This window comes from Solanum lycopersicum, chromosome 5 (genome assembly GCF_036512215.1).
Source record: "Solanum lycopersicum chromosome 5, SLM_r2.1".
Classification (NCBI taxonomy): domain Eukaryota; kingdom Viridiplantae; phylum Streptophyta; class Magnoliopsida; order Solanales; family Solanaceae; genus Solanum; species Solanum lycopersicum.
In genome coordinates this window covers 48,941,980-48,968,742 of record NC_090804.1, presented here as the reverse complement: position 1 = coordinate 48,968,742, position 26,763 = coordinate 48,941,980, and the positions used below count along the sequence as shown (strand labels likewise).

General features: G+C 33.5%; 1 protein-coding gene across 1 annotated transcript; it reads right to left on the bottom strand.

Annotated features, from left to right (window-relative positions):
* Window positions 1–8,896: 8,896 nt before the first annotated feature.
* LOC138348865 (uncharacterized mitochondrial protein AtMg00860-like) lies at window positions 8,897–9,304 on the bottom strand. The gene is made up of 2 exons (XM_069298459.1): window positions 9,068–9,304; window positions 8,897–9,025 (listed from the first exon to the last, which is right to left on the bottom strand). The coding sequence occupies exons 1-2, from the start codon at window positions 9,302–9,304 to the stop codon at window positions 8,897–8,899; spliced, it is 366 nt and encodes a 121-aa protein (XP_069154560.1).
* Between the last annotated feature and the right edge of the window lie 17,459 nt (window positions 9,305–26,763).

Genomic DNA, 26,763 nt, shown 5'->3' with positions numbered 1-26,763 from the left:
TTTTCGGTGTAGGGTAGACACTATATTTCATGATGCTCACAGGATCTAGGTCGGTTAAGGTTAAAGTTCCTAAAGAAAGAATGAGGCTAGCCTCAAAGTATGATTGATAATGAAATGAACGATACAAAAGGTGTTTAGGCAATGTAATCAGGAGGTGAAATCAGATTCAAGTAATTACATTACGTCATTTAGGTCAATACACTTCATGATCCCGATGAGACTCTTAAACTTCATCCTAGGTATAGTTGATGTTTACATCATCCTACGAATGAATTAAATGAATAATGTGAAGTATGAATGAACGAATGAAGAAGACTCTGTGTTTCCTAAAGAATGCCCTCGGGATGATGTCCCATAAGTTGGGCCCTCACTTGAGATATCTAATGCTACATCAACAAGTTCGATTAAAAGGTTCATTCATTCATTATTTAATCAAAACCCATTCACATTAAGATCATCCATCAACACATACAAATAACATGATTTCTAACCTATTCAACATTGAAATCATAACAAGGATAATAGGGAAACTAGTTCTACAAGAATGACGGGAAACAACCCTAGTTTTTAGGATCTTTGAATCATTCAAAAGAAAGTTATCTTGGAGAAAGAAGTCCAATAGATAAACTCACACCTTATTAAGAACCTAATCTACGAATACCACCTTCAACGAAACCTTGAAGAAAAATTGAAATCGCCCTAGAGAAATCGATAAATTTTCTGCCTTTTTTTGCGTTCGTTGCTTATTATTTTTGCGTCCTTTTTGTCTATGAGTTTAAACTTGATTTTTAGGTGTAAGAACTGATATTGAATCATTCAAATTAGGTTTAACAAGTCAATTCAATAAATTAATTAACTAATTACTAAAACACAACTCCTAAGTTAACTAAAGATAGGAGAACATAACACTTAGTCAAATGTGGAAATTGGTGTTGACTATATTTTTTGTCAACATTTTGACTTTATATTAATTAATTAAATCCTTAATTTATAATTTAGGTACCTAGGATAAGTACTAAAGTATCCCTAGGTCATTGGAACTATAATCAACCCTCTAGGACCATCCTCGGTTAATTATTAGGATGTTTCTTGAATTATACTAGGTTAGTGTAAGGATTTATGTTTGACCCCTTTAAATTAATAAATTAAATGGATATTTTAATTAATTAAGTGACCTAGGGTAATCACTAAAGTAACATTAAGTCGTTATAACCATAACTAATCCTTTGAACCATCCTAGGTTAGGTACTAGGTTGTCTTTTTTTTGTTTTAACTGAAACCCTGATATTGATTTGTTATTTCGGTTTTGCTTCTTTAAATTAATTAAGTAAGGTTCTAAATTAATTAATTAATTATCCTAGGGCAATTACTAAATTACCCTTAAGTCGTTAGGACCTTAACTAACTCTTTGGACCATCATAGGGTAGCTACTAGGTTGTCCCTTTCTTGTCTTAACCGAAATCTGAAAATTTTCTTTTAATTTTCGGTTTTAGCCCTTTTAAATTAATTAAGTAATTTGCTAAATTAATTAATAATATAACAAGGAATTACTAAAGTACACCTAAGTTTTTAGCACCATAACTAACCTTTTGGACCATCCTAGGTTAGGTATTAGGTTTTCTCTTTAAGTAGTACTAGGTTAGTGTCAACCCGTTTTTGGTGTTGTTGGGTGCACTAGTGGGTAAAATTCGTTTATTACTAGGTTGTTTAGTTATTTAGGGCAGTAGGTTAGAGTCTAGAATTTGTAGGGAGGTTAGGCCTCAAATGGAGTAGTCTCTTGTGCACGTTTTCCCCCCTAACTACCCTAATCGAATTCGGTAAGGGTGGTCCCCTCCTTTGGCAGTTTCTTCACATGTCTTGCACTTGTGCTTGGACATGGGTTGGTTGGACTTTCCTAACTAACTTTTATTTATTGTATATTTGGGAATGTTTACTTATTGTACCAAGGACCCTCACTATGTCCTTGGGCACTGTTTAATATACATGATCATTTTAAGTGATCATGTGCTATGGTATCTAGTTTTGACACATGGATGCCTCATACCTTTATTTGAGTAATGAAAAGTGAAGATTTTTAGCTTAGGGTCTTTATTGCAGGTACATCTCTTAAACAAGCTCATTAACATTTAGAAAAATTGGCTAACACCCTTTAAACCAATATTTTCTAATATGCCCAATATTGTGCTTGTTTGGGCATTATATAGAAATTGGCTAATACCCCTTAGTCAATTTTCTATACTATGTCCAATATTTCTCAATATTGGGCATTGGAAGGCCTATATATGCCAATACGCATTCTCAAAGACCTATTCGGCTCTTCACTAGAGATGTAATTTTCGGGAATGTTACAATATGAGATGTATTGATTTACGATTCTAAAGTCTCTTAATCTTGTATTTATGAATGATACATGGCCTTGAACATACTCAGAAGGTCAAATATGTGGAGCCTTCAACCTATTTGAGATGTTATGATATCCTTGAAGTCAAAAGTCGTAATGGTATCCTTCTTGTATGAATAATGGACTTAAGGTTTGTTGGGTGGAACAGCATGAAATCATCCTTAGAAAAGTCATTAACCTATCCTCATTTCCATTGAAAGGCAGCCCTAGGGGACCTCTTTGGTAGGGTAAATGTGATTGGATTGTTAATTAGATATTGAACCCCTTCATGTGTACTTTTATATGAATTACTCTAAGATAACAAAGGATAGTGCCGAGTGAGTATGGTATGAGAAGTAGTTGTATTTATAATATGAGAATAGAGAACAAAGAAACCCATCATAATCCGTAACCACGTGCCTACATCGGATGTGTCCAAGTTCTATCATTGGCAAGAAGAACACCCTTATCAAAATAGGTTACAACTTCAAATTCTATGCTTAGATGCCATGGTTAAAGTCGGTTATTGTCTATTCTCATCATACGGGATACCTACTATTTTGTCACATCCAAGAAGCACCCCCTGATGTAACTAGCGTTGTTGTCCTCTTTGAGGACTAAGACTATCCTCTTAGCTTACATCATTACATTCATAGGTCAAAATGCAAAAAAATTTAAAACTTTTCATTAATTCTATATTGAGGTTTACATAGACCTCTACATACATATAATATATTCTTATTGAGTATACATAGATCTTCGTATATAAAGATTACATAGTTTTGACTTTTATTCACATATGTATATATAAGATATAACATAGTCTCAAATTGATGTCGCATCTCATAAATATCTAACAAAAATTTAACAATTTGGGCCTAGCCCATACATCAATGTAATAGAGACACATAAAGGCTATACGATTCATACTCAAGGAAAAAGGAAATTACATAAGAGTCTTAAAACTAAAATAACTCCATAAGCTTGATATTGGCATTTCCCTCAAAAAGTAAGGACCTACCCACTTGAATGATTGAGAACTTCCAAGTCTTCTTCAAAGTCGTCTCAAGAGACCTTCAACAACCGGAACCTAAAAAATTATGGAAAAGGATGAAATGGGGTTAATATACCATTTCTACTAAGTATGTGATGCTATGCACATAAAATATCAAATCATGCTAAAAAGGGATATTTCATTTAAACATGTCATTTTACATTTTGAAAGCCTTATGCATATTGAAGAAAACCATACTAATCAACAAAACATATTCAGTAAGTCAAAAGCATGTACATCACAAGACAAAAAAACCCTAAGTCTAGTCATTCCAACATACATGTCACATAATTCAACACTTAGTCAAGATAACTCTATCATCAAATTATAGTAGCAACAAGTATAGACAAGAGTTCATGACAACATAACCCAAATCAAGACAATTAGCCGTGAACCCTTATTAAGTAAACTAGTGCAATAATTAAGAAAATACCCATTACCTTAATCAAGTAACAAGAACTATGACTAATATCCAACTTCACATAGCATACCTTTGTAAGAGTACATATCATCATTCTTTAACAATGGAGATCAACACGTGTTTATATGTGAAACCAATCATCTTTTAGTATTATCAATGATCAAGATCATCATGTATATATCATGTACAATTATAAGGATATCTATATATAAGAACATCCTCCCAAGACTTCCGTCAAGGCTAACTAGTGCAATTCTTAGGTAAAGTCGCATACCCCTACCTAGACTAAGTTAAACCCCATACGTTATCCTAGTTAGAGTTCATTCCTTTAATTTATTTTACCTTTTAGGAACATCTTCCCTTAACTGACTTAGAACAATATGGGCATATCCCTTACACAAATGTATAAATGACACTTAGGGCTTAAAACAATATCTAGAAATAAAAAGAGTGGAATGATCATCTTTAGACTATAACTATGTAACATAGGTAGAGTGAGACAAAGGCATCATCCTTGGAACTTAAGGACATACCCAAACTTGGAGAAATGATCCAATCCTTCCTTCAAATAGGGTCACTAAGCCTTCAACGACCAAAACCTAAAATGTTGGGAAAAGGGAGAAATAGGGGTTAGCACTTCACTTGTACTAAGTATGGAAATATATGCAAAGAAAACATAGAAATCATAATAAAAAGGGACATTTGATAAATCCATGCCAAAGTACTTTTAAAAACCTTATGCACAACCCAAGAATACATACAAGGCAACAATCATATACTTCTTATGATAAAAGCTTATTCAACACAAGACCAACCTACTCAACTTAAGCCAAATCAACATGTTCATAGCATAATATAGTTTATAACCAATGTAAATCTATCATCATGTCATAACAATAAAGCATATTCATGAGTCCATATCATTACAACATAAGTAAAACCCTTATACATAAACCCTCACCAAGTCTACTAGTTCAATGGTCAAGTGAAGTCCTATAACCTCACTCAACCTAGCAAACTAGCCAAAGGATCATGAATAATGTCCAACTTCACATATCATATCATTTTAAGTATTCATCATCATGTTTAGCAATATAGACCATTAACATTAAGAATAAACATAAGCATAACATTAATTTTATAATAGCATAAAACATGACATATCTTTCTATGACTTCCCTCAAGGCTAACTAGTGCAGTGTATAAGTAGAGTCTCATACCCCTACCTAGAATAAGTCAAACCCCTTAGGTCATCCAAGTTATAGTTCACATTATTACTTCATTTTACTTTTGGAAACATCTTGCATTAACCGACATACACCACATCACCAAAATGTTGAATCAGGTGTCATGGAACCCGATACTAAAAGAAGGTGGACTACTTTCCAAGGTAGTACAAAAATATTAACATAGCATCTATGTGGATCCACTAGCTAGTATTCCTATGGGGGAAACATAGTTCAAGAACTAGGAGATGTTTTTAAGACTCTCTTTATGATACATGCATTATATTCTCCAATCTCATGAGTACATTAACGAACCTACCTTCCCTATGAGGGAAGGGACACTCCTCACTACTAGTTCACTTGATGCTAAGCTAGAGTCCCTTTTGAAATGTATTTCATTAATAATCATATCTTAGTTTAGGTCATAGGAGAAAACTCCTTATATATTCATATTCTTTATCTCAATTTCAATTGCATGAGAACACCTTTCATTACAACCCTCACATGTGATATTTAATACTTTAACATCATCATAATATAGTAAGGCAGATGGGTATTTCATAACCACCCTTATATCATTACATCTTAGAATCATATCATGATATAAATAATCAATATATTTAAATTATATCATCATAGAAACTCCTACTTAATTCAATCATAAGGTATATTTCAATTTAACTTCATCACCAAGTGCAAGCATTCAAAACTTAAGTAAAGGTTTGAGATCACAGAGAATTACTCAATTTCCTTCACAAGACATCATCCAAGATTTTACCATCAACCATCCAATTCAATCCAAAAATAAATTTAATAACATAATTCGGTAGTAATTAACAAAATAATGAAGCCAAATGCATCACTACAAGTAAATTCACCACTAGTTCATCACCTAGTGTTAGGGAAATTGGTCAATATCATAATATATTTCACAAACTAGGTTAAATTATCACGAACTACCATAATTGAATCATACTAAATCATAATCTAAGCATAATATCAAAATAAACCATAGACAACACAAATTAGAAGATCAATTTCGTATTAGAAAGAAACCCACATAAACTCATCTTTTTTAAATCAATTTCTGAAGAACCCTTTGGGGAAAGGAATCCAGAGGTGAAAGGATTCATACCTTGTTAATTTTTGAAGATTGATGGACAAAATAACCCTTACTTCTTCCCTAAATACCTTGACTTATACCTTCAATAAAGGTCTTTTTGGAAAAGAGAAAGTATGGAGAAGGAAGACCAATTTGAGTTTGGGAATTGCAATGTGTTAAGTTGTGTTTAGTCTTAGGATAGATTCATCCGTCAAAGGACGAGTTGTCCGGAAATCAACCAACGAACCTGCAGTAGTGATTGCGCCAGGCAAATCTTTAACATTCTGCCTACGAAGTTTGTATTGAACCCAGCCTTGCATACCCGAAATGAAGTTGTGTAACTTATCTTCATCAGACATGTTTTAAATGTCTAACTATGCCTTAAACGAAATTTCCACCCTTAATAAAATTTCTGCACATGGTATTTACATGAGGCAATTACAAATGACACCTGTCTGACACTTGTCATCACAGGATTCAAACTACGTTTCCAACAGCAATATTTCTAAGAGATAGAATCTAATTCAAATAACATCCTTATACACACGAAATATTAATATTCTAACACTTAGAAAATTTTAGGCTACATTCAAACAGTAAGAATATTTCAGCCAGCTTCCAATACTTAGAATATTTTAGCTGCCCTCCAACACTTAGTTTTATTTTAGCAATTCACGTGAAATGCCTTTGTTCTTGCCATCATTAAGTCTTCACAACTTTGGCTTGTCAAGCCAACACGTTGTCTTGCCGATGACTCTAGACCGCACATAAGCCTTGCATGTTCAAGTTGCCTTGCCAACACCCAACCACCTTTAACCTGTCTTGCACTGTTTTCTCCCTCATTCATGTAAAGACCAATTCCCAAGTCCTTGACATGCCAGCACGTAGTTAGATCAAGTAGTTTACGGGTCTAAGAGACCACCAGCACCACTTGAACTTGATGTCGTCATCGAGACTGTTTTAAGATAGTCCTCGATTTAAGCATCAAACTGCCATAAGTCTTTCACCTTCTCCCAAACTGCATAAGTTGCACTCTTGCTTTTCCAGTGAATTAAGAATTATGTTTTAGTATTCTTCTTACTTGTTCCCAAAACCCGGTGATCAAGGATCTTCTCAATTTCAGCATCATACTGTGTAGGTACGATGGAGGAGCCCTCTTTGACATGTTTCTGTCCGGATCATCTGCATCTGCAAAGTAGGGTTTCAAGAAACTCTCATGGAAAGTGGGATGAATTTTCAACCTTTCTAGCAACTTTAATCTATAAGCAACATAGCCCACTCGTTTCACCACTTCGAATGGACCATCATATTTAGGAATCAAACCCCGATGTCTATTCTTACTTACAATTTGTTTCCAGTTTTGTGGAGTAAGTTTCAGTAACACATTGTAACCCACATTGAACTCAATTGAGCGACGATGTTGATCAGCATACTTCTCCATGCGTCGCTGAGCCTTGCGCAAGCTATCCTATGCTTCAGATAACATTTCAAGTTTGTCCCTTGCAATCCTGTATGCTTCTGGACACTTTTCCTGATTTTTAGATTTGGCAACATCTAGTGGCGTCATAGGTTGTTTAACTAAAACAATTTTAAAAGGGCTCATTTCTGTTGCAGACGACTTGTGCAGATTATAGAGGAGTTGAGAAGTGTCTAACAATGTCACCCAATTTGTTGACTTGCTGTCACATAATGCCTCAAGTATTCTTCCAACAGGTGATTAATTCTTTCCGTCTGTCCATTTATTTCTGGATGATTCATAGTAGAAAATTTTAACTCAGTTCCCATCATATTAAACAAAGCTGTCCAAAACTACCAGTGAACCTTGTATCTCTATCCCTCACGATGTCAGCCGGAACACCAAAATACTTTAACCACATATTTGTATAACATATCAGCAGCAACTTCAGCTGAGCATATTTCAGGTACAGCAATAAAAAAATAATATTTTGAAAACCTGTCAATTACCACCATGATAGATGCTTATCCATCTACCTTAGGGAATCAAAAAATGAAATCCATGCTTACTGATAACCACGGCCTTTCAGGAAAAGGCAAAGATTACAACAAACCCGCTTCCTTTTTACGTTCAGTCTTATAAACTTGACAAACATGACAAGTATTGATGTATTCCTCTATATCATCTTCCATCATTGTCCAAATATAAACACAAGACAGTAAGGCTAACATCCTTTCAACACCTAGATGTCCAGCCCAAGCAGAATCATGTGCCTCTTTCATTAAGTCTTTGCGCAATACAACCTAATTTGGTACAACGATCCTCCCTTTTTTAAAATAGAGTAGATCATCCTCAATCCAATACCGTCTCATTTTACCATCTTGCACTTGACCCATCCATTTAACATACAATGAATCATTTGCAGCACACAACCTGATTCTATCATAGAAATCAGTTTCGAGTTTTGAAATTGAATATACTGCAACAAATACTTCTCAGCTTATCAGCAACCTGGTTGTGTTTTCCTGGTTTATGTTCCCACACAAAATCGTATTCTGCCAGGAATTCTTGCCATCGTGCTTGTTTAGGACTCATATTTTTCTGTGTCTTGAAAAATGTATTTGCTACATTATCAGTTCTTACTACAAATCAAGTACCTAGGAGATAAACTCTCCAAACCTATAGACAGTGTACCACCGCAACCATCTCTTTTTCATGTGTTGAGTATCTCTGTTAAGCATTCTTCAATTTCCTACTTTAAAAGGCCACAGGTTGACGTTCCTGCACTAATACGCCACCAATTGCTTTGTATGACGCATCACTGTGCACTTCAAATGGTAACTCAAAATCAGGTAATTTGAGATCTGGTTCAGATTCAATAGCATTCTTCAAATTCTGAAATGCTTCATCACATCATTCAGACCAAACCCACTTCGTATCCTTCTTCAACAAGTCTGTCAAAGACGCTGCCCTTTTTGAGTTATTAGCAATGAATTTTCTGTAATAGTTAGCCAAGCCAAGAAACAAACTCAAATCCTTCACATGATGAGGTGCCTGCCAATCAACAATGGCTTGCACTTTCTTAGGATCCATTAGAACTTTGTTTTTACTAACAAGATGCCCAAAAAAATTTAACTCCTGTTGAGCAAACTTACACTTTTCCATCTTAACATAAACTGTGTATTTCCTTAACTGAGACAGAACCAGACTTAAGTATTTAACATGTTCCTCCAATATTCGACTATAAATGACAATATCATTTAGATAGACAACAACAAAGTTATCAAGATAGTCAGACAGTACATTATTTATTAACTTGCAAAATGTTGCTGGAGCATTAGTTAGCCCAAATGTAATTACAATTAATTCATATGAACCATGTCTAGTTACACATGTTGTTTTTGGTTCATCATTATCTACTATCCTAACCTGCCAATAGCCTGCCCTAAGATCAAGTTTTGTGAATAACCATCCCCTAATAATTAATTAAACCCCTTAATAACTAAATTAATAAAATTAACCTAACATAACTTCATATGAATGTTACAAGCCTTACCTAAGAAACCCCTACCTACGGGCCTTAGGTCAGTCGACGACCAAGACCCCCACCATCTTGTGCAATCATAATTTTGGTTAGAGAGTTGTCTTTTTGGCCATTTATTGAAACTAGATAAGTTTCCATATATGGATGCATCTATACCCTGTCGATTGACCTACGCCTCATCACCTGTAGGTCGTAGGTAGATATTGTCTACACTGCCTCATTTGGTATCTTTGGGTCAAATGCAAGGGTCCTCTCCAAGGACCACCCTGGGACCCCTAGGGTGGTCATTGGGGAGTTGTACACATTCGTTTAAACCATAAAGCTACATTAATATGTGTTACACACCCTTTTACCGAAGTTTATCAAATTTTGACTCCTAATACCCCGTGAAATAGGGTAAGGCACACTAGCACCTTTTGCGCTAGTCTCCAGACGTCGTGGACGTTCCTTGACATTTGGACTCTAAAACTTCTAAATGACTTTATACTTTATTATTGACCTCAAAAAAGTGTTACAAACTTTATAAAATCATGTGAAGCTCTATAATAGGTTTTAGACTTTTGGAGTGTTACAATTCCTATAGGGGCGACATAGTTCAAGAACTAGGTAATGTAGTTGGGACCCTCTTTGTGCTACAGGCATTACAGTCCTCCAATATCATGGGTAAAATAGTGAACCAAACTTCACTATGTGGGAAGGGACACTCCTCACTACTAATTCACTCGGTGTTAAGCTAAAGTCCCTTTTGAAATGTCTTTCCTTAACAATCATAAATTAGTTTAGGTCATAGAAGACTAACCCTTCTATAGTCATAGTCTTTAGCTCAATAGTAATTGCATGAGAACATCCTTTAAATACAACCCTCACATGTGATATTAACACTTTAACATCATCACAATATAATAAGACACAAAGGTACTTCATAACCAATCTAATATCATTACATAACATAATCTCGCAATACACATAATCAAGACATTTCAATTGCATCATCATACCAACACCTACCTAATTAAATCATAAGGCATGCATCAATTTAACTTCATCACCAAGTACAAGACACCATAATTGAAGTAAAGGTTTGAGATTCACAAAGACTTAAATCAATCTCCTTCATAAGCCATCATCCAAGTTTTTACGATCAACCATAAAATTCAACCCAACAATGGATTAAATATCGTCACACAATAGTAAATAATACAATAATGAAGTAAATTTCATCACTTCAACTTAATTCAACACTAATTCATAACCTATGGTTATGGACTTGGGTCAATTTCATGATCTATTCCACATTCTAGGTTAATTCATCAAGAACTAGCATTACTGAATTATTATACATCATAATCTAAACATATAGATCAAAATAAACCATAGACAATACAATTTAGAATATCAATTTCGTATTAAAAAGAAACCCATATGAAATCATCTTTTGAAAACCAATTTTTTTTTTTTGGAAGAACCCTTTGGGGAAAGGAATCCCAAAGGTGAAGAGTTCCCATACCTTTTTATATGATCAAGATTGATGGAGGAAACTTAGATTATTTTTTCCCAAAAATAGCTTGACCTAACTCGAATGGAGTTCTTCTTTAAGAGAGAGAAAGAAGAGAGAAGGAAGAGCAATTTATGTTTGGGAAATTATGAGGTGTTTTATTGAGTTTAGGCCTAGGGTAGGTTATATAGTTAATTAACTAATCTAATTAACCAACCCCTAATTAATAATTAAACCCCTAAATAACTAACGTAATTAAATGAAAATACTACAACTTACCAGTGAAATTGCAGGCCTTACCTTTAAGACCACGACCTATAGTCTATAGGTCAGTCGACAGGCCTTGTGAACAACCGTCCTACAGGTTCTCATTTTTATCAGAAACCCTAAATTTGGCAACTTTCGGGAAAGTTGTTAAGTGTCTAACGACGGAGTCATCGACGCCCCGTCGCTTCACCTATGTACAGTTGATGGCAAGCGTAGGTGGACATTGCCTGCACTGTCCCATTAGACAGATTTGGGTCAAAATAGAAGGGTCCTCCTCAAGGACCTTCTGGTGGTCCTTGGGGAGTATTACCTAGACGTTTCGACCCTAAAACTACTCTAACACGTGTTAGACACCTTACCACCGAATTCCATCAAATTCGGACTCCTAAAACCTTGTCAAATAGACTAAGGAACACTAGCACCTTGTCACATCCCGAGAGCATACCCTAGAAAATATGGCACATTCGGAGTGCAAATGGGTACTTGACCTCTCGGAGGTCTTGTACAAACCCTTTTGCATCATTCATCGCATATACATATATGAAAAATACTGCGGAATTAAAACTTTTGATAACATTAAAATACTCTTTCAAAATATCTTTCATATAACCAAAAGAAATACTAAGTCTCATGTCATCAAATCATAGATTCGAAATATACTTGGGAAACGGACCATACAATCGAAATATAGTACTATCAAGTCTATCACAATGCTTTAATAATAAAAAAAAACTCTAAAGAAATCTATTCCCTCAAGTCAAATGAGGACATACTTCAAACTTGCTTGAATGATCCTATGATCCAAGCTTCGCTTCCAATAGCACCTTCACCTATGAATCACTTTAGAGATAGATAAAGATACGAAATTAGTACAAACACATTTACTAAGTATGGCTTAATCAATAAAAATCATTAACGGAAATATAATGGAAATATGCTCTTTTTGATTAAAACATCGTAGTATAAGCATAAGAACAACATGTAACACCATAGAAACACATAACAAACCACATAAGCATTTAACCATATTTTTGGTAACATTACAGTGAACTCACAAATGTTACAGTGAACTATTTTTAACATTACAGTTACAATGAACTCACTTTGCATGCAACATTCTCACTAAACTCTATCCTAAGACTCTCTTAAGTAAGACAAAGAGAGAGCGCCCATACACCTTCTCTAAGCACACCTAAATGATCCTTAAGACTACCTATGATGAGATACACATATTTATAAGACACAAAAACACGGAACATGTAATATTACATTCTCCTTACTAAGGTTATAAAATATTTACTTAAGCAATTCTAGAAGAGAACGCCCATACACCCTCTTCAAGATTTCCTAGAGAATACTTAAGACTTCTTAAGATTAGTTCATGCCTACTTTATCAACCAACTTTCCTAACTAGAGTCATTCTCAAGATCTCCCTAGGTAAGACAAGAAGGACCATCCTTTATGCCCTCCTCACGCTTTAACTAGGACATACTTAGAGTTATTCTAGATTAGGTATTCATTCATTCACATTATTTCTAACATAATTCATTACTTCATAAGTTTGTTAAGAGACATTCACCACATAAGGACCTTCAAGTAATGGTCTTGGAGAAGACGTAGGGACTCACTAACTAACATCTTCAAAGCCTAAAGGTGCAATGTCTAGGTAGCATCCCAAACCACCACCTAAACTTCATAGACCTCTCAAACACAAGTAGGTATCCCATATGATTAGAATATGCAATAGCTGACATAGACCATGTTAACTAATCATGGAATCCGGAGTTATAACCTACTCTGATAGAAGGTAATCTACTTGCCAATGGTAGAACTTGGACACATCCTATGTAGGCACATGGTTAAGGAATATGGTAGGTTTCTTTGTTCTCTAATGTCAACATATATATAACATATTTCCATACAATACTCACTCGATACTAGCCTTTATTCTTATACAGTAATTGACATAAAGGATCGCATAAAGGGGTTCCATATCTAGTTCATTACCTAATCACATTCACCCTAACAAAGAGGTCCCCTAGGGCTGCCTTTCAATGGAGATGCAGATAGACTATGCCTTTCCTAGGAAAATTTCATTCCATTCTAGCCAACCATTCCTAAGTCCATCACTCACACAAGAAGGATACCATTACGGTTTTTGACTTCATGGATATCATAACCTACTTTCTCAATGGTTCTATGTAATTTGACCTTTTCACTATATTCATGGTCACGTATCATTCATATATACATGAATAAGAGGATTTAATATCCTAATTAAATGCATCTAACATTCCATAGGTATTAAGCAAGGGACACAAGTCTACCAAATAAGATACACACATACTTCACTTTACAAAACATAGCATATCATTTTAGAAGTACATAGGCATAACCTTCATCCTATTTAGGTCACCTTATACACTATTATAAAATCATAAATATAATCATCATATACTCATATATTCAAGTAGGAAGTATCATACATCAACTCTAAGACTATACACACATAAGTTTATAGTCATAAATGTGTGTATAGCCATAGTCTAACATGATCACATAACAACATCAATAGAAGAACACATACTTCCATATTGCTATAATGTAGGTAGATATGATCATACTTCACATAATTCACTACACAAATCATAATAATACTTCAATTAGTGCCGACAAGGCCATGATCATCATAATACATAAAGTAGCACCAATGAGGCGACATAATTCACAATTACGATACATAGCATTTCCACCACAAGTGAACCATACAAATAACAACATAATTCAAGACCTAAACTATATAAAACAAATAGATTTAGGGTAGTGTAACACAAATCCATTCTCTCCACTTCAATCAATAGCTAAATTATCCAATTCAATACTATAGGCCCTTACCCATGGCCATGATCACCAATTCAATACAATTCTTCACCATATTCAATGAATATAAGTAAATTTAATATAAATGTACCAATTTAAGACAGCCTATACATCAATTTATGACAATTATTACATTATTCAATATCCCATAGAAAGCTACACTAGAATTCATAAGGATTGAGTCAAGATCATCACATCGAAAATATAGCCAATTTGAAGAGATTATGTTTTGCATTGGTTCATAAAGATTTTAAGTAAGAATCACTTAATTAACATCAATTCAATGAATTATAAATGATCCAAAACGTTTTATGCTATAACTAATGGCTAGATCATAAAATTGGACAAGTTAATCTTAGAAGACTTTAGAAAATCACTTTGAAGTTGAATCCTATACAAATAGAGTTTCAAGGATGAAGAAGTCATACCTCATTGATTTTATTCAACCAATTTGATTAAGAATAAACAATAAAAACTCCAATCCAAGCTCTTCCTTTATTTTTGGATCAGACGGAGTTTTAGAGAATTTCTTATAGGTTTTGGGGTTTTTATTTGGAATAATCAATTCATCTGGATGTTTAGGACTTATAAAGATATTTAAAATACCCAAAATACCCCTAAGTAACCGCCCAAACTATTATTTGTACATGGGGTGAATTTACCAATTCACCCTTCACTTAACACTGAAATGCGCAGGTGACACAGACCATTAACGCCTGCCCAGTGACGGACCATTTGTCCACAAATGGACCGTCCAAGCTGGTTGTCGTTTGGTTAAGAGACTTGCCTGCGGGACCTTAATATCCCTAGTCTATTTATTTACCCACAGAAATGAATGAAGTAGCTTTGACCAGCCTACTGGCCGTGAATTGCCTCAGTCGATTGGGGCTGGCCTAGACACCCTTTGGCTCACATGAAGGGTCCTTCCTCAAGGACCCTTGGTTTGTCCTTGGTGACTTTTGCCCAGAATTTTCCAACCCGAATATGATTTTGTATGATTTTAGGACCTATCATATAAATATCATCCAAAACAAACACATAAAACTTGACGAAACATGCCATGACACACAAGGTCGTTTTAAGGCAAACCTTTCGAACGCCATGGCCGTTCTTAGACGTTTGACCTTTAAACATCATGAAACTTGACGCACTGCAGATATATACCATTATAAATCATATAAATACCTCATAATCTTATAACACAAACATTTAATCACATAAACACACTTGAGGCACATAGGTGACTAGTCGTTGAATGTCTTAGTCGTTCCTTGACGTTTGACTTCCAATTCACCTAAATCATTAGACACAGTCTCAATACGACATTATAAACCATTAGGACCTTACACCCTCATGACTAAAATGTTAGGATCTAGTTTCACCTAATCATTTTAGAGGTGTCACACACCTCTTGCACTAGTCTCCGGACGTCATGCACGTTCCTTGATGTTTTGACTCTAAAAAATCCTAATTGAATTATATACAGTATTATTGACGTTTAAAAAGTGTTACTAACCTTATACACTCGTGTGAGGAGCACTATTAAAGTTTTAGACTTTTGAAGTGTTACGATCTTGTATGAAGACATAACGCAAACCTACTCAATAAGCATCACAATAAACCACAAACCCTTCGGTAAGGTCAAAACTGAAGCATAGATCAGTTTATATTTCAATAACTTGAAGATATTTTCACATGATTCCGACCATTCTAACTTGGACTTCTTCTTGGTCAACGACATTAATAGAGATGTGATGGATGAAAATCCTTTCACAAACCTCCTATGGTACCCGGCCAAACCCAAAAAACTTCAGATGTCGGTATGATTCAAAGGTCTAGGACAATATTAGACCGTATCCACATTTCTCGGATCGACCTTTACCTCTCACAAGACATACTGTGACCAAAAAAAAGCAATCGATCTCAACAAAAATGCACAATTATTAAAATTTAACAAAAATATTGTTATTCTTTAGGACTTGCAATATTATTCTCAAATAGTTCATATGATCATTCTCACTTATAGTGTATATCAATATGTTGTCAATAAATACAATCAAAAAAATCAAGATAACTTCAAAAATCTTGATTCATAAGGTCCACAAAAGCCGCCAGAGAATTTGTTCGACCAAAGGACCTGACTAAGAATTCAAAATGGTCGTATCTTATTCGATATACCATTTTTGAAATATCCACATCTCTCACTCTAAGTTGGTTATAACACAACCACAAGTCAAGTTTTAAAATGTAACTCGCTCCTTGGAGTTGGTCAAACAAATCATCAATTCTAGGGAGTAGATACTTATTCTTTGTAGTGATCTTATTCAATTGCGGTAGTCAATACACATCATTAAATACCTATCTTTATTCATCACAAACAATACCGGAGTACCCCATGAGATATGCTTCGTTGAATAAAACCCTTATCTAAAAAATCCTTGAGTTGAGCCTTTTATTCTTCAATTTGGTCGATCCAATTCGATAAGGAGGGATTGGAATAGGTTGTGTATCCGGTAATAACTAAATGTCAAAATCTATTTCCCGTTTTGGAGGAGTTCCAGGCAATGCATTGCGGAATACTTCCAGAAAATCCTTCACTGCGGGGACCGACTCTAATGGAGGAGTCTCAGACTCAACGTTCTTGACTCTCACAATATGATAGAGAAATCCCTTAGAAATAAAAAGCTTTAAGATATGAAATGATGCGGATTTTTGGAGATAAGTTTCCCCTCTTCTGTTCTAAAACAAGTTCATTTTAGGAAACTAAAACTTTACTACCCGAGTTCTACAATCAATGGAAGCAAAACAAGCATGTATTTAATCCATCCCCAAAATAATATCAAAGTCCAACATATCAAGTTCTATGAAATCAAACATTGTGACTTTATTGGGCATGAAATGGGGCAAACCTTATAGACTCTTCAAACAACCATGGATCACCCACCGGGGTAGAAACTGAAAAGGGTTCATCTAAGACATCGGGAAGCATATCAAATTTCATAGCCAATAAAGGAGTTACAAAAGAAAAAGTGGATCCAAGATCGAATAATGCATATACATTAATTAAAATACTTGAAACATACTAGTAACAACATCCAGAGATATCTCTTGATGACCTCGGGATTAGAGAGCATAGAAGCGATTCATCTAAGGAGCATTGGAATTCGGAGCACTTTCTTGCACTTGAGCATTTTCCCTTCCTTGACCCTTCAACATAGGGAAGTCCATCTTCATGTGGCCAATATTACAACAACTACAGAAATTATCCATGCCAACTAGGCACTCTCATTCATGTTTTCTACCACACTTTTCACAAATAGGCTTCTCAACATAAGTAAAATCACCTTTTCCCTCTTGCGGCTTAGCGGTAAACACTTTACCCTTGTTGACCCTTGGACTGTTAGGAGGGCTTTTGTTAGAAAACCTCTTTTTGAACCTTGCCTTATATTGAACCTCAAATCTATCTTGGAAGAATTTCCATCTTCGGCCCTTGTCCTTTTCAACTCCTTACCAACTTGCTTAAGCTTTTGCTCCTCAATTTTTTTAGCATGAACAATTATAGGAAACATGTAGATGCTACAAATCAACATGGATGACATACACTTATTCACCATAAGTTTGGATATCCCCATAAAAAATTTGTTCATCTTAGACCTAGAATCTGTCACCATACTAGGAGCATGCTTGGATAGTTGAGTGAACTTGAGGCTATACTCCTTCACGCTCATACACTCTTGATGAAGATTGATAAATTCTTGAATTTTACTTTACCTTATTTCCAAGGGGAAAAACCTATCAAGAAAAGACGTCTTGAATGCCTAACTAACTGTACCTTCTCTAACGGACCTCTCCTCCTTTTAGTATTCGTACAAAACATGAGCCACATCTTTGAGTTCATAGGGGACTAGTTTTGCCTTTTCGCTAAGAGACACTCACATAGAATCTAGCAACTTTAATACTTCATCAATCAACCCTTGAAGGTCCTCCTCCACTTTGGAATCAAATAAAGTAAGAGGATTCATCCTTGTGAAATCCCTAATCTTGAAAGAGGTTGTACTAGCATTGGGGTTCACATGTACCCTAGTATCCCTAGCAACTTGAGTTGGTAAAACTTGATTCAAGCTATGAATAGTCTCCCATATCTCAACATTATATACAACCCCTTCTTAAATAGGAACTTGAGGGTTTGCTGGAGCTTCAGGGGGGAATGCCTCATTCGCATTCTCCTCATCGACCCTCCTAACATTGTTCCTTCTTGTATTGATTCCGTATAAGCACAAGAGAAATATTATAAGAAAGGACTAGATAGAGTTAAGAAATAACAAAAGAGTGAAAGTTCTAATTACCTCATAGCCTTTCATACATAAGTGTGATGCACTTCACACCCATGAACAAGACACTACTTCACGTGGTATTCGTGACATTAATCCTACATTATTCTCAACCTTATTCTCTGATACAAAGTTAGTAACTACCCGTGAGAACCTCCATAGTCGTTCATGGTGTATCGACCTCAAATATGTCTTATACAAGCCCTTAGCATTCGTCATAGCATGTATCGTAGAATAAAATTCGGAAAAATTTAAAACTATTAATTTAAATGTTCGACTTGACTTCATATATGAAAAAAGGAGTCGAACTTAGTCACAACATACCATCTAAATTTAGAAGTATAGAAACTTGGGGCTTAGACGTTACATCAATAGGGAGTCTAGAAATAGGAAATACAACAATGTCTTCCAACATAAGCAAGGGAACTAAAAAGCTAGAGCATATTTTCTTGTCCTCGGACTTGAGGTATCACCAACTTGGAGAAATAAATCCATGTATATTGATAAATCACCTTGAAATCTCCTCAAAGGCACGAACCAACAATGTTTAGAAAAAGGAAAGGAAATATGGGTTAATACAGCACACGTACTAAGTATGACTTTTGTGCATAAAAATAATCAATGCATTTATAAAAGGACATTTTTTTTGTCAAAACATGTTTTTTACAAAGTAAATCCATTACACATAAAGTAAGCATTATAAGACAACCCAACATGTTATCTTCCCAACATGTAGACAAAGGAAGTAATACTTGTGTACTGCAAGAATAAATGCCATAATCCTATCCGAAGCTAAGTATCACATTAAGTAACCCACTTCATGCATACATTCATAATCTCATGTCTCATAATAGCTTGCCATATACATAATGATCATACATAGGTAATAATCAATATAGTCATAAGATAACACTACTACGATCATCTCTTCGGATTCCACAAGTGAAATGTGTAAGAGAAGTTCCATACCCTCCCCCTTACTATGTAGAAAACCCTTAAGAAATCCCTAGTGAGAATTCATACATTTCCTTTATTCATTTACTTTTACAATAGCGAAAGAGGTTGTAATAAATGACATTAGACCATGTGCGCAATATGGAATCTAGTGTTCTACTCCCACACCGCAATGAGAGGGTAAGACTTGCCTAAGGTGTAACCTTTCATACATAGCTATCTAGGTGTATCCACTATGAGAGAGTCCTATGTGGGCACATAGTTTAGGTTCAAGGCGATAGTTACTAGAAACCCTAACTTGCTAAACATGGGAGTTTCTATCTTATGACAACACACATATATTAGGAATTCGTACTTGCTAAACGTAAGGAAACCCATGTGGGGAGCCCAACTTATTAAACGTGAGACCCCCATCTAATATACATGGGTTGCCGAACTTATTAAACGTGAGACCCCCATCTAATTTCCATGCCCTTTTAGTGCTAAGCATCTATTCCCTTTAGTAATCATATTTAGTCATCACATAAGTTCACATAAGACTTTACCAGACTCTTATTTAAACATCTTACCATAATAGCTCACAGGAGATCATATGTGAGAACAGTCCTTTCACTTTAGAAACACTAGCAAGTTAGTAAATCTTTCACTTAAATAATTCATTATAATCATAATAATGACCTTCAGTCATATAACAATCATACCATAACATACATACATACTTAATAGCTAATTCAAGTGTATTGGTTTAAGAATGAGGGAACCATGTCATAAACACCACGACAACACAATAGATATAGCGTTATTACAATCGATGTAATAAATCTTTCGTGTATGAGTTCAATTAAGAACCAACATTCATACCTTATTGCCCTCATGGGACTTTATACTTTAGTCACCCAACAATGCATAATTAGTACATAAATAAAGGGAATTCATTAAGTAACAACATAATTATCATCAATATAAAAAATTGATATATTCATCATCTTCAACCAATTCACCATATCAATCAAAGATTCATGAAATATGGGAAGAACATGGATCCAAGGGAATTTCAAGTAAAAAACAATAATTAACCATCATTGTAGATTTAATAAACCCTAAGCAACCATAATTCATCATAATTGATTCACAAAATATTTTTTTAAGAACACCCATGTATAAAGAAAAACCCTAGATTTTGGGGAAATTCTGAAAACATCTTCGGAGGGACCTCTTGGGGAAAGGAATCCCAAGAGTGAAAGAAATCATACCTTAATGAAGATTTAGCCACGAAATTTAGTTGAAAAACTTGGAGGATTGATGTCACGAACTGGAAGTGAAAAACCACTCATATCATTCAATATATAATACTGTTGTAGACACCTTTGTTTAGTTGATTATGTTCTTTATTTACTTGAGTACAAGCAAAAGTTTAAGTTGGGGTGTTGTGAGTGGTAGATTTATACTCAATTTAAGTGTATTGAGCTCTACAATTAGTGTCCTAAATGTATAATTATGCCATATTTTAATAATATTTTGATTATTTGAAGCTATGATGGCTAAAAGACAAGGCAAAGATGAATGTTTGAAAGAATGACCAACAATATGAAAATAAGTGTAAATTCCACATTGTTGATCGCCTAGAAAGAAGGAAGGATCACCCAATAGGTATGACCTTACACAAAGATACAATGCACAACACTTGGATTAATTGAGTCAGATCGATGAACTAAAAGGGGAACGAAAATTCACCAAATGAGAAAGGTACACATGCTAACCCTTGCCAAAAGGAACAGTACATGAAGAAAAATTGAAGGTTTGAAAGCAAAACAACGATTCGACTTGAGAGATACATCGAATGTTAAAGATAGACTCAAACTAGCTCATTGATTGAGTTTCAAGCACCTGAAGCCTAGACCAAGAGAAAGGTGAGCTTCAAGTTGTTTGGGATTTGCCTAGTATGATAGGCGAGCCCAACTAACATCGCCCAATGGATCACATATTGAGTTTAGGGTCAAATTGGAGAAAATATTAAAATCCCAAAAGAGAGAGGCGGATAGTTTAGAGTTTCTAAGTCCTAAAAAATAGTTAGAAATTTTGATTCTTATCTTAGAGAGGGAAAGAGTTGCTTTGTGAAGAACACTTTTAGTTTTTCTTTTTTTTTTTTGGGGGGGGGGAGGAGGGGGGGTGTTTAGAATTTTCTCCCAAAAGTTACAATTTTATGTTTAAATTCAAAGAGGGTATTTCTTGTAATTTCTAATTTCATCTTACCCATGACTTCTTTCATGCAAGGTATAATTTATTTACTCTTTGTGATTAGTGGCTAAAACCTCAAAATAAAAGGGTGCAATTATGAGGTTGGTTGTTGATTTAATGTTGGGTATTGTGTGATGCTCTGTTTTGTTGTTGTTCTATTTGGATTTAGATTAATTAGCATGGGGTTAAATTATGTTTTAAGGTTGCAAACTTAATTCCTACATTCGATCTTTTATTAATGCTCGAAACAAATTAATTAATGTGGGTAATTATTCTGATACTTGCAACGGAGGTCTGATGTCTCTAACTTCCTTGAAAATAGAGGTTATGGGTTAGATCCATCCTATTACTACATCAAAAGAGAGAAAAATTCAATATATTGGATTGTTCAGTATAGCACATAGATGAGATAGAAAGGAGATTCTATAAAATGATGTTATGAGATCAAAAGAAGATTTATATAATTGAAGATGACCAAGTCTATCAATGAATGTTCATCACTATTGAAAAACATAATTACCCCTATGTGACATTGATTTCCAATCCCAACACCCCTCTATTACTTGTTACCTATTTGAATTTCATGAATCTTGGCTTAATTGTGACTTTTGATAACCAATTCTTTTTATTAAATTTGGTGGAATTTTCCACCCACTTATTTTTATTGATGCAATTAACTGAATTTACACTCTAGATTTCTTGATGGAATTCTCCGAAATATACAAGTCTCAATGGTATTCGATCCGACTTTTAGTTGACTACCTTATAGGATAAATTAGCAATTAAGTCACAATTATTAACATGCTTAGTCAAAATGATAATAATTTAAAATATTTATTGAAAATAGCAAAATGACAATATTTTTATAAAATAATATGTATTCATATTTTTTTAGTATATTTTAGTATTTTAAATAAATATTATATATGGAAATAATCATTTATTGGAGCAAAATACTAACAACCGTTTTAAACTGGAAAAAAATAAACTAATAATTTTTCACCTTTTTTCATTACCTTTAACCTTTCTTCCCCACATTTCATGTTTCTTCATCATATCTCACCTTTCAAGTTTACATTCCTTCAAGGTGCTAAATTGTTGCTTACCAAGAAATTCTTTATTGTTAAACTAAAATTATTTATTAATAAGCAGATTTCTCGATTAACAAGGTAATTTTTCATCATTCGAAATTATTTTTGTGATTGGATGTTTAAAGCACCGATTATACAAATTACAAATTTCCAGTAAAAATTTTCAATTATCGTGTGATTTTATTTAAATATTCATCATACATTTATAATTTTCAATCTTTTTTGTGATTCTCTTTTAAGTTTCAGATTTTGTAGATTCTAGAAATTCATATATATATGTTTATTTTGTTTGATGTTGAATATATTTTAATATTTGAATACATTTTTTTAATATGATATTGATTATATTTATATCATTATACAAAATACAATATAAAACTAGAATTAATACAAATAGAAATAATATACCTATTAGAATGATACGACTTAAGAAAGGAAACATGATTTTGAAGAGAAAAAATAAAATACACAATAAAATAATAAAATGAGTACAAATATGTTTCTTAAATAATTACAGATTCATTTGACATACCTATTGGAATGAACACGAACTAATAAGGAAAAACAAGTTTAATTATACAAAATACAACATGAAAACTTGAATGAGTACAAATACAAATGACATACATATTGGAAAAAATACGATTTAAAAAAATACAACATTCTAGTAAATAAAATAAATACATTGTGAGAAAAGTATTTCAAATAACATATAAAAATGCAACATGAAAACTAGAATAAAATACAAATACAAATGACATATATATTGGAATGAATACGATTTAAGAAATCAATATACAAAATTCTAGTAAATAAAATAAATACACTGTGGTTAAACTATGTAACATAACATATAAAATTATAGGTATTCAAATGTGTAAATTTTAAAAAATCAATTTTTTTAATAGATAAAACTCCAAGGTATTATCATGAAGATTCGTAACAATAACTAGTTTTGAAAGACAAGGGCAAATAATAGTATTTAGGAAGAAGAAAGAGACCACCTATTTTAAGTCTCATAATCTTTTGTAAGGAAAATATTTAAGATTTTCATCAACTTAATCTAATTTGAAATATTTCTCCTCCTTGATTTTCTCAACTTTGTTATTTCTTAATTACATTATGTTAAATTAAATAAAGAAAAAAATACATAAATCAACCCATAACAAACTAAAATATTGTCATTTTTAATAAATATTGAAAGTATTGCTAAGGGATCCTATTTAATGTCAAATATTGTTGTATTGCAAAAATTGCCTTTTTTATGATTTTTGAAGAGTAGTTTGAGCGTTATTATTGGGCCACTTTAGGTGATTTTGTAAAGTTGGAATAGGAAAGTTGTAAAGTAATGTTATGGGATGTTAGCTGATAATGTCAAATATTGTTGTATTCAAAAAATTGCCTATTTTTTATTGATGATTTTTGAAGAGTAGTTTGAGCGTTATTATTGGGCCACTTAGGTAATTTTGTAAAGTTGGAATAAGAAAGTTGTAAACTAATGTTATGGGATGTTAGCTGACGCAATATTCCCTATAATTTTATACTTCAATGTTTGGTTGTGATTGATGCAAGAGTGATGACAGGTTTAGGTGATTTGACCAATTAAGGTGATTAAGGAATGATTCTTAAGGAATGATTCACAATTTCAATGTCAAAAGTGAGTCTTATTGTGTTTAGAATAATGTAATATGATCTAAATTAACTCAACATTGCAGTAGGGGGGAATTTGGAGATATTTTAACCCTATCTTGGTAGAATCCCTAGTATTGAAACATGGAAAGTGTGATTTGTACTTCCTCTACGCCCGACAAGTATAGATGTAATCAAAACTAAAAAATTTGGGAGACACTAGACTACGAAAGTTGAGTTGCAAATGTAATACCTTAGGGTTAGACTTGATTAGGGGAGAGCTAGGACAAGTATGTTGCATTAATAGTATTCTATATAATAAAATTCGCGTCGAGAGAACAATAATCAAGAACGAAAAATTATACCAACAATCGATTTATTATTTCAAGTGCAAGTGTTACATTCTCTATGATCCCTCTAAGTTAGCCTTTTCAAATATAAATTCAAGGGATATAAATCTTGTTTTTGAATCTCTAACAAACTTGAACTTGAACTTGGACTTTATCTTGATCTTGACATTTATTTGAATTCAAGGGCTTCGAGCTTGTTCTTGAATCTGATGGTTTTGATCTTGATCGTTCTTGAACTTGAAAGCTTGAATTCGTAAACTTGTAGCTTTGTAGAGAATTAAATGGTGTTTGTACCATGAATTTTCTCTAGCTTTTTGTGTAGAATTTTATGTGTCTTTTCTGAATTATGAGGACCCCTATTTAAAATTTTAGAATAGAGGAGTTGTGATTGGAATAGGATTCTGTTTGGCCAATCAAATTTAAGTGACATGGAATATGGACTTTATGGAGCAGGCTTGTCATCGTTGACACATGTCATGATTCTATTAGTTTCTTATTTGACTTGGCATGCCACATCATTTGCACATATGGCCCCATGATAGCCTCTAGAATGAGATGAAATTGGGCTCAACAAATTGGGCTCATTCATTGTAGTCAAATCAATTAATTTAGACTTCAATTAAGTCATATTTGTTGGAATAAAATATTTAACTCAAGTTTATTAATCCATAACATTTTTTTTTGGATTAATATGTTTAAGAATTTAATATAATTTGAATTATTTTATAAATTTATGAGTGATTACAAATGCCCCTGCTTCAAGTTTTGTCGAGATATTTTATATTTTAGAGAGTAGGCTTGAAGCATTAACCGGTACTAAATTCACCTTAGTTAAAGATAAATTATAATTGAATTAGGAATTGTAATCCTACTCAATTTCATATTCATATATATGTTTTATAGTCTTACTCAAAAAGAAATTGTAATTAAACTAGGAATTTTAATCCTACTCGATTTCATATTCATATATATGTTTTATTGTCTTAGTAAAAAAGGAATTGTACTTGAACTAGGAATTGTAATTTTACTCAATTTCATATTCATATATATGTTTTATTGCCCAATCCAAAAAGAGATTGTAATTGAACTAGGAGAAGAATTTTATTCCCACCACATGACAACTATAGATAGATACATTGTTTCCACAATTTTATCTTCAATTACAGATTGTGAGCCTACGACGAAAAGGGCATATTCAAGGTAATTTTCCTCTCTTTTTTTTTTAATTTTGGTCGCTTTTTTACAGTTTGACATATCTGTCTTAGAAAACTCATATATAATCGTAGAAAAATGAAAATCATGAATAGTTTGATTTTAAAGAAACTACAGTTTTTGATCTCTAACATATCCAATTAATACCTTCAGAATCTTTCCAAATGATTTTTTGAAGTTAGCTCTATATTTTACCATGCTAAAAATTTCAGATTTGTGTGACTTTACTAAAAATCTTGTGTCTTGACGTAGGAACGACGAAATCACAACCCGCTCAATGATTCTGAATCTAGACCAAAAATTCTACAACATATCAAGGATTCAAGATTTAATACCTTCCGAGTCTCAAACAGCTTGACAGGTAACAATCTCTCCTTCACGTGTATTTTCGTCTTCTTTTTTTTTTGGTAGATCAACAAAGGAAATTCTATATTTTACTGAGGTTACATACTGGAAAGATTTGTCACACAAAAATGTGTTTAACGTCCATCCCTTGAAAATAAACTCAAGTTGTTGCAAGGTCCCGAATAATTAACCAACTTGAAGCTTTATTAGAATATCGTGTAACGCTCCCGCCTTGAAAATAAAATCAAGGTGTTACAAGGTCCCGAATGCTTAACCAACTTAAATTTT